Source organism: Saccostrea cucullata, unplaced genomic scaffold (assembly GCF_032062105.1).
Source record: "Saccostrea cucullata isolate Sc308-1 unplaced genomic scaffold, CSIRO_AGI_Scuc_v1 ctg304, whole genome shotgun sequence".
Classification (NCBI taxonomy): Eukaryota; Metazoa; Mollusca; class Bivalvia; order Ostreida; family Ostreidae; genus Saccostrea; species Saccostrea cuccullata.
The window spans coordinates 75,209-85,873 of NW_026935438.1; the positions used below are offsets into that span (position 1 = coordinate 75,209).

The 10,665-nt window shown below is 37.3% G+C and overlaps 1 protein-coding gene across 1 annotated transcript; it reads left to right on the forward strand.

Moving 5' to 3' along the window:
* Positions 1 to 5,604: 5,604 nt before the first annotated feature.
* LOC134242844 (nuclear pore complex protein Nup98-Nup96-like) lies at positions 5,605 to 8,153 on the forward strand. The gene is made up of 7 exons (XM_062724991.1): positions 5,605 to 5,811; positions 6,342 to 6,538; positions 6,656 to 6,766; positions 7,139 to 7,325; positions 7,576 to 7,716; positions 7,887 to 7,941; positions 8,060 to 8,153. The coding sequence occupies exons 1-7, from the start codon at positions 5,646 to 5,648 to the stop codon at positions 8,151 to 8,153; spliced, it is 951 nt and encodes a 316-aa protein (XP_062580975.1). The 5' UTR covers positions 5,605 to 5,645.
* Positions 8,154 to 10,665: the final 2,512 nt, after the last annotated feature.

The following is a 10,665-nucleotide window of genomic DNA, read 5'->3' on the forward strand; positions in this document are numbered from 1 at the left end:
TGAGGAATCAAAGTTTTACATAGAATTATATAGGGAAAATCTTCTCAAGAACCACTGGGCCAGAAAAGCTGAAATGTATGTTGAAGTAGTATCTTGGGTAGTGTCGATTCTAAATTGTTAAAATCATGACCCCTGGGGTAGGGCAGGGTCACAATGGGAATCAAAGTTGGACAATGGGGAATCAAAGCATCCCATGGTAGTGTAAATTTCAAATTGTCTTAATTATGATCAGTGGGATTGGGTTAGGTACATGTAACAATATGTATTACAAGGGGGAAATCTAGTAAAGAACGGAATGGTCAAAGCTTCTCAGATGAGCGATGTGGCCAATGGGCCTCTTGTTTAGGGGAGTAGTCCTAAAATGAAGAAATAGTCTCTTCTCTAGAAAATAAGCAGATTTATGGTATTAAATTTATATAGAGTTATAACAGTAGACAGGTGTAACCATATGTATTGCGTATGCTACATGTGTATTTTTAGTCGTATCATTGACAGTTAAAAGTCGATAAAGATAGGAAGAAGTACCTGACAATAACAAAGCTCAAACCATTATTTGTTGTACAATGTATTTAACTTTTTTTTTTTACCTTTTTAGCTCACCTGAGCTGAAAGCGCAAGTGAGCTTTTCTGATCACGTATTGTCTGGCGTCTGTCTGTCCAGACGTCTATCCATCTGTCTGTCTGTAAACTTTCCACTTTTTCGACCTCTTCGCAAAAACAACTGGGCCAATTTCAACCAAACTTGACACAAAGTATCCTTGGGTAAAGGGGATTCAAGCTGTTCAAATAAAGGGCCACGCCCATATTCAAGGGGAGATAATTCAGAAATTCTTTAAAAATTTTCTTTATAAAAATAGCAAAGGCATAATTTGTCATATTTATATGGAAGCATCATCAGGCAGTGTAGATTCAGTTTTGTTCAAATCATGACCCTCGGGGTTAGGGGGGTAGCCACAATGACTGATCACTGTTATCACTGTTATGTTATCAATGACTGTTACTCAAAGTTTTACATACAAATATAAAGGGAAATACTCCAAGAATCATTTTCTCAAGAACCGCTGGGCTAGGAAAACTGATACTTATTTTGGAGCATCAAAGTGTAGTGTAGATTCTAAGATGTTAAAGTCATGAACCCCAGTAGTTGAGTGATTCCACAGTAAGGTAATCCAAGACATAGAAATCTTTAAAACTACTATGCTAGGAAAATGAAAGTGATGTGGAAGCATTCTTGGGTAGTGTAAATTCTAAAGTATTAAAATCATAACAGGAGAGGAAGGTAGGGGCCACAATAAGTACTGGCATAACAAGAGGGGTAATCTGGTAAATAACTACTACACCAAAATTACTCAGGTGAGGGACGTGGAAAGAAAACCACAAACAAAGCTTAAGATTAGCACCTGACAAGATCTAAAACAATCAGTGGGATATTACACCCCTGCTTTGAAGGACAGGGAGTTTACTGTTTTGACCCTTGTGTGTCTGTCTGTCCATTACAAATTTCAGTCACAGGTTCCTAAGTCACAGGTTCCACAGCAATTCTCATTAAAGATGATTGAAATTTTAACCGATTATTTGTTTAGGCATGCCACATATTATGCTGTGATTAATTTCTCTCCAAATCCCATTTCAACTTCTTTTTTATCTCTGCATCTCTGTGCATCAAATTTCTGTTAAAGTTTTCTTAAAAACAAATCATCATATGCGATTGAAATTTGAGCATACAATTAATTTAGGCATGCCTAATAATTATTTTGTTCAAATCCTATGTTTACTCCCTGTTCGTCTGTGTTTCGCTGAGGGCAATCTTTGCCTCTTCCCTTTTAAAAAATCTTATCACACTTTCCCCAGAAACTACTCATCACAGATTCTGAAATTTTGGTACACAATTTGTTTTGGCATGCTATATATTGGAATTCATAAACTGGTAGAATTTTGAAGTCAACATGAGAGGGTATTTTCACATCAGAATGGGGGTATTACTCGAGAGCATGTACACACAAACTAGTTGTTGTCTGCAGCTTTTGTTAAGGGCACATTGAATCTCATTCATATTTTAGTCTGTCAATCGGTTACAAAAACTGTAACCTTGGTCACAACTTTTGACTGAGAAGAAATGTGGCTTTCAAATTTCACTTTTTTATGTCAAATTAGGAGAAAACTGACCTTTTCAAACATGGGGGTAGCCACAAAATGTGTTAGGGGGCCATAACCTGGAGGATAGGTCACATCCCAAAATTTTAAATATACCTAATTAATCTCATACACATTCATAATTTTTTCATATATGTTTTATTAAAATCTGTGGTATTCGTTTGAACGGCATCTGTGGTCCTTACAGAGAATGACTCTTAAGTGTTTTCTCATTTTAACACAAAAATATCAAACATTTATGAAATATAGAGGGTAAATATTGTTTCAATGTTTTCACAATGTTTTTAACATAGAAAAAATCTTCATGGCCTTTAATTTAATTTCAAGAGACATATGGAAAACAAATTACATTTTTTGGAATTCCCCTGTTCTATAAATAGAGAACATGAACTAGTGTTCACAAGATTTTTCCAGATGGAACAACTGGACAAGTGATTTTTTTTTTTTCAAAACTAAAATACATTTTGAAAAGTGACAAACGAGAAAAGTATTGAACTATCTAACATTATTTCAACAGAAGTCGCATCAGATTCAGAGTTTTTATACCCCCCGCAAACGAAGTTTGGGGGGGTATATAGGAATCACCTTGTCCGTCTGTCCGTCTGTCTGTCTGTCTAGCTGTCCGTCCGTCCGTCTGTCTGTGCAATCGTGTCCGGTCCATATCTTTCTTACAGAGGGACATTAGAATCTACTACTCCACACTAAGATTGCCCATGACCCAAGGGTGTGTCATGACCTTGACCCAAGGTCATTCGGGGAAGTTCAAGGTCACTGGAAGAAAAATTTCATAATTCGTGTCCGGTCCATATCTTTCTTATGGATAAACTTTGTAGGTTCTCATTTCACACAAAGATTGCCCATGACCCAAGGGTGTGTCATGACTTTGAACCAAGGTCATTTGGGAAAGTTCAAGGTCACTGGAAGAAAATTTTCATAAATCATGTTTGATGCATATCTTTTATAGATAAAATTGGTAGGTTCTCATTTCACACAAAGATTGCCTATGACTCAAGGATGTATCATGACCTTGACCCAAGGTCATTTGGGAAAGTTCAAGGTCACTGGAAGAAAATTTTTTATAATCGCTGTGCGGTCCATATCTTTCTTATGGATAAACTTTGTAGGTTTTTTATTTCACACATAGATTGCCCTTGACCCAAGGGTGTGTCATGACCTTGACCCAAGGTCATTTGGAGAAGTTCAAGGTCACTGGTAGAAAAATTTCATAATTCGTGTCCGGTCCATATCTTTCTTATGGATAAACTTGGTAGGTTCTCATTTCACACAAAGATTGCCCATGACCCAAGGGTGTGTCATGACCTTGACCCAAGGTCATTTAGGGAAGTTCAAGGTCACTGGTAGAAAAATTTCATAATTCGTGTCCGGTCCATATCTTTCTTATGGATAAACTTGGTAGGTTCTCATTTCACTGAAAGATTGCCCATGACCCATGGGTGTGTCATGACCTTGACCCAAGGTTATTTGGGGAAGTTCAAGGTCACTGGAATAAAAATTTCATAATTCGTTTCTGATACATATCTTTATCATGGAAATACTTACTTCTGAAAAAGCGGGGGGTATTTTGTCCCGTTTGGACAGTTCTAGTTTTTTTTAGCTCACCTGAGCCGAAGGCTCAAGTGAGCTTTACTAATCACATTTTGTCCGTAGTCCGTCTGTCTGTCCATCCATCTGTAAACTTTTTCACATTTTCAACTTCTTCAACTTCTTCTCAAGAACCTACCTACCTACCTAGTCCTTGTTGCACCCGGAGGCACATAGGCAAGGACTAGGGATTTCCACTCCTCTCTGTTCTTAGCTATCTTCTCTGCCTCTCCCCAGGTAAGGTTTATCTCCTTTAGCTCTTTCTTTACTGTTCACCTCCACCTTGTTTTTGGTCAGCCTTTCCTCCTCTTCCCTGCTGGGGTCCATCTGAGTGCCACTCTTGTGATGTCATCTGTGGGCTTTCTCAAGACATGGCCTATCTACCTCCATCTGTATTTTATTAGTAAGGTCCTTTGTCTGTTGTTTCAGGCCAAGCTTAAAAAATTCTTAGTTTGAAGTTGCCGACATATAATTTTCAGACTGGGTTGGTAGGTAGGCATTCTTTTTTAAAAAATAAAATTCAGATTTTTGATAAATAACAAATAATAAAGCTTTTCCATGTTTTTATAGGCCTACTAAACAAGAGTAACATCCACTCTTGTTATAAACCACTGATAGATAAAAACAAAAGTCAAAAATTGAAAATGAAACAGTTCCAATATTCTGAGACATTGAGAAAAAAAAATTTACAAAATGACTAAAAAAAAAGATTGGGGCGGTACATTTTCAGTGGGGCGGTAGGCAACTACAAACAAACTAATTTTCATTTTAGGCCCCATACAAATTTTTGCTGGTTATTTTTGCTGGCCAAAATATCCTCAAGATCTTTCTGAGGCACCCATTATGAAAACTTGAGCATTCGGCACCATACATAAAGACAGATTACCCAGGAAATAAAACATTATTTCTAATTTATTTCTGAAATGGACAATCAAATCATGATAATGGCATGTGAACCTCCGATGAATCATTTTGTTTTTGTTTCAATAAAAGCAGTTACTGAATTTACATGCAAATTGAGTGGGAAAATTTAAAGGTATTTGACTGTGAACGATTGTTCTACAAGCTGTTACTCTTCAAGTATTGCAATTTGAAAATTTAACCGTGCTGTATATCATGTTTTTATGAAGGATAATCCTGACTATCAAATAGTATCAATCTTAAGCAAATGAGGTTTTATACAGTGCATCAAACCAATAAGAAACACTTTGGTGAATTTTTACCATGCATGATAAACTGTTTCCTTCCTATCTTTAATTGAAATGGAGAGTTCAAAGGTCTTGATTGATGAACGTAAGACAACAATTAGTAATTTATTTTATGCAGAAACATAAACACCTTCTGGGTGTGTGAGTATGACAATTGACAAAATCCTAATTGAGACAAGCATTATGATTTATCTTTTGTTTTCAGATACATCAGAGAAATAAATAAAGAAGAAGAATGTTTGGTGCAAAGCCCTTTGGAACAGGAAATGGTAAGATATTCTTTACAAAACGTTTCGTAAAGTCTGAATTTTGCGGTTCATAGGGATTTTAAGATTTAAATTATTTATTTTTGGTTTCTTTTAGCTTCATTTGGAGGTGCCACATCAACCCCTTTTGGTGCAGGTAAGAATTTTAGAAGTGTGCACTGATATCTCAAATAATGATGAGAATCCCAAATAAGTCAGAGCAATTATTATCATGGAATGATTTTATAGGAAATACATCAACATTTGGAAATGCAGCTAACAAAACATTTGGTGCCACACCAGCATTTGGATCCCAGACCCCAAGTCTTTTCTTTCTTTAAGTGAGGATTTTTTCTTCATTTTAACAGATTTTGGTCAGACAGCAAACATAAATGGAACCACTCTAAAATTCAACCCCCCAACAAGCCAAGACACAATGTTAAAGAATAGGGTCAGCCGAAACATTTATACCCGACACCAGTGTATCACAGCCATGAAGGAGTATCAAAGCAAAAGTCTGGAGGAGCTCCGAGTGGAAGATTATCTAGCAAATCGCAAAGGAAAACAAACAGCGACAGCATTTGCGACTCCGTCAGCATCAGGTGGCTTCTCTTTACTACAGAACTCAAACATGGGTGTGTAGCTGAAAGCTGTTTGTTGACATGTTCATTTGAATGCCTTTCATTCATGTCAACTCATCGTGCTTCAGTTATCACATACCTTTTATCATATTAGACACAGCTTCAAAAACAAGAAAATTCATTCATTAGATACAGTATTCTGTATTCCTTGATTTAAGAAAAGTTTTAAGCGGGAAAGCATCTAGCAGGCTAATGACTGCATTTCAACATGCAATCTGTATTCTGGCACATCGTGGTTTTACTTTTCTTTGGGAAATCAGAAATATTTTAGGTTAGGAAACCCATACACTATACATACAATGTTATGTATATTTTCCTACTCATTTCATATGGAAAAAAGAATTTTTTTTCAATGCATTGACACATTTTAACTGTATGCATATCTCATGATGTATGCATGTTACAATTTTTCTTCTTTTATTTCTCAAAGTTTGTGCCTGAATAAATAGACTGACAAAGTAACAGAATATTTTTATGTTTGATAATTGCAGCCTTTAACCCAACTCCAGCATCAACAGGAACTTCTTTGTTTGGACAGCAACCACAGCAACAAACCAGTAGTTTATTTGGACAGAATAAACCCCTCTTTGGGGCCTCAACTGCTACAGGAACTGGAACATCTGGGTTCTCTGGCTTTGGAACCACTACATCTACTTCCAGTTTGTTTGGTCAGCCAACTCAGAACAAGGTAAGCAGTCATTTCCTGATTATTAGTGGAATTTCATAACATTTTAATTACATTGTTTCAACTGTGTTGTAAAAAGTGTAGTGAACTGGTCTTAGAGCATCACATTTATTATTCCAGCCTCTCTTTGGAGCCACCCCGTCCACACAGGCCTCAGGTTTTGGAGGAACCAGTACAGGATTTGGTGGATTTGGGGGAACCAGCACAGGCTTTGGTCAAACTAGTGCAGCTGTAAGTTTCAACTAAGACTACATAAATTTAATTATCTGGTTCTCAGGCCAATTTTCTCTAAGCAGATGCAACAGGGAGACTTTTTTTTCAATGTGTTGGCAATAAAGTAGATGCAAGAGGTATTTTTTTTTTAAATGCCTAATTTTCTGATAATCTAAGATACATGTAAATGTTTGGAAAACAGTCAGAGATGGGGGTATGCAGCTTTGACTTTATAAAGAGAATTTTATTTATCAGGTGAAAAGAATCTTGAAAAAACATTGCTTATTGTGAAAAAGGCTTAAAACTGAATGGCATTAATTTGAGAATCAACCTTAATTGATTTATCATTGATTGAAAAAATACATGTATATTATTTGTTTTATTTTACAGGGCACCAGTCTGTTCAACTCCAAACCAGCTTTTGGAACTACTACCACTGCTGCTAGTGGTTTTGGGACACCAGGCAGTTATTTGTTTGCTAAGCCAACCACTGGACCCAGTCTCTTTGGTACCACTTCACAACCCTCCACCTTTGGCACCTCGGGGGGATTTTCCTTTGGCACCACTCCTGGTATAGGTACAGCAAGATATCAGTTATATTGGAATAGATTTTTGTTTAAATAGTTATTAATATCCAGGTTATATTTTTCATTGCATTAAGACTTTTTACAGTGTTTGTACATCTCTTAATCCAATTTAATATAACATCAAAAGAATCTGCCTCAAAATCTTGTTATTAACTGTATATAGCATTCCTCTATTTGGATGATAGGGATGATATCTATAATAACCCATACAAGAGTTCTTTATTATACATGTATTTCTAGGTACGAGCACTGGAGTGTTTGGAGCTAAGCCCACAACTTTTGGAAACACCAGTACATTTAATCTGGGTCAGACCTCAGCTTTCAACCTGAACAAACCATTTGGTACCAGCACAGGGATTAGTGGATTTGGTACAAGTACAGGTGAAACACCTTTCTAATTAATATCTTGTACATTTATACAGTGTACTCATGCAATGACATTGTATTCTATTATACATGTACATGTATGTATATGTGCCTATGTCCATTTATTAAGAATGGGTTGGGCTGTTGATAAAAGTGATTCACTTTATTCATTATTGACATTTGAGGTTTTGGTGTAGGGACTGGGTTTCCCCAAGGAGGGGCATCAACAACATTAAGCACGTAAGTCCTTGCAAATAAACAAGTCTTTTCTTTTGATATTACATTGAGAAAACAGTCATATTATCTACATGTACTTGTAAAAGATACTGAGTTTTGACAATAATTCTATAACTTACAGGGCAGCACCACAGACAGCTCCTGTTCCTAAGGAGGTCCTGATCAAACAGCAGTTAATGGCTGTGGCTTCTGCTACCTGTCCTCCTGTCAGGTGAGCAAGAGCTGGTAGGTGGTTCTTTCCCTGCAAGAAAGACAAAACTTCATACACATGTACACAACTGAAATCATAGGTAATCAAAGATTACAAAACTCTAAAAATGCTACCACAATCTGGTACAATGCACTTGAATTAAAGGTGATACAAACCCTATACTTGGCTTCTTGAATCTCCTTTTTGATTTTATCACTGGCTGTGGAGGACAGCCATTTTGACACAGCCTCTCTTCTGGTGTGTTGTACTTCATAAAGGTTAGCTATGTCATCTGAAATACAATCAGTCTTATACATCTTACTTTAGAGGCAAACACACAGAGAAGGATATTAACAAGAAAACTGACAGAGTCAGAATGAGCTTGTGTTCAGTTGATACCCTTTATCTTAACCTTTGACTTTTGACCTTTAATAAAGTGATCCAAAATCTTCACATGCATCCCTTTAATTCCTTTAACTACTCTGTATTTCTTTTCTATTTTTTAAGATTTATTAAAATGAAAGAAGTTAAATGTGTTGATGGAAGGATGATGAAATGACAAACAAAAAGACACATTATTTATCATAAGGCACCTAAATGAACATAGTAAACAAGAAGGATTAATGATTACCTGGTAAATTCCCAAAGAGAGCAGAATAGAGGTTCCACAAAGTCTCTGAGTCACTGTCAAAGTCTGGGTGTCCCTCTGTAATATTCATTATACCATATAACTTGTAATCATTCAGACATGTGTACACTGTACACACTGTAAAATTACTACATAAATTAACGTGACTACAATTAGTTTCATGGGTACACATTGCCATTAAATATTACAATACAGTTTGTAAATATGTTAATACAATGACTTTAAAATTTCCTCATAGATTTATAGCTGTGAGTTTTGTAACAATATCATACATTGTAGTGTTTGACCAAATTTACCCTTTTGTCATACCACGACTCAGCCAAAACCAACGTAATATTGCTATCGGGATGCTTCAAGCTGGAATAGCAAAAAATATCATTGTTCGACACATTGGAGTTCATCGAAACACCACCCAATCATTATGGACACGTTTTCAACACTCTGGTAACACTCAAAATCGACCACGTTCTTGGCGACCTCGCGTGACGTCGCGTCGACAGGACAACCACATTAGACTCTTGCACCTGAGAAATCGTTTTCAGACAGCAAGTTTGACTGCTCGTAGCATTCCTGGACCTAGACAATTCAGTCCAAGAACTGTGCACAATCGTCTTCGCGAGCACAACATTAGATAAAGACGTCCATATGTTCGCCCAATACTGCCTCAACGTCATCGTATCGCTAGACTAGCATAATGCAGTCAACATTTGCAATTCTGACTACAGGACTGGGCCAATATTCTCTTAATGGAAGGAGTCCAGATTTAGTTTGGATAGCAGTGATGGCCGTTGTAGAGAGTATCTCGCATTGGGGAGCGGTAACAGAACGCTTATGTTGTGCACCGACGACTATTCGGTGTAGGCAGCGTTATGGTGTTTGATGGAATCACAGCACGTGGAAGGACCCCTCTTCAAATCGTCAATAAAAATCCCACCGGAGTGCGCTATCGAGACAAAATTATTCAGCGCCATGTGATACCTTTCATAAAGGGACATCATAATCACATTATTTTCAGCAAAACAACCCAAGACCACATGCTGCACGCGTAGGGAGGGACGTTTTCATTCAACAGCATGTCGATGTCTTGCCTTGGCCAGCTGTTTCTCCCGATTTATCGTAGATCGAGCACGTTTGGGAAGAAATGGAACGACGTCTATGTCATTTGCTGAATCAGCCAGTGACGTTAGCTGATTTAGTTGAGAGACGATGATTTGTCAAATAACAGCGCTATAAAACTATCTGCCTGATTGGCCGTTTGGTCAATGTATAACTTCCTATCCAGGAACATAGAGTGACCGTAGTGGGAACGTAATAAGAACGTAGTGGGAGCGTTGTAGGAGGATACAAGTTTTTACACTTTTACATTACTACGATCACGAAGATCTTGCCATGGTGCTTCCGCACTGCTTATACGATTATGACTATTCAACTACAAGTACGCTCTTTTCGATCATAACCAACAAGAATCAGAGTGAAGTTGTAAAAAGAGCGTAGTAGAAGCCCCTTTTAGTGTACAAGCAGCATGGAAGCATCATGGAGGGATCTTCATGATCGTAGTAAAAGCGCAGTAAAAGCATATAGAAAAGTCGGGAACTTATCAAGTACACTTTTAATACGCTCCCACTACGTTCCTATTACGATTTTTCTACGTTCCTGACGATCCTCCGAAGATCTACAATGGTCTTACGCCGATTATTCAACGACTATCAGGCTGCAGTATGTGAAAAATATGTGCAAACCCAAAATATTTATTCTACATCGTCAAAATCGCACTAAAAGCGTAATACAATCGTTATATGATCAAAATCACCGTAGCGATATCGTCGAACAGCCATGTAGGTCTGCGTAGCGTTGTAATATGTCGTAGCGGCAGCGTAGCATGAACACA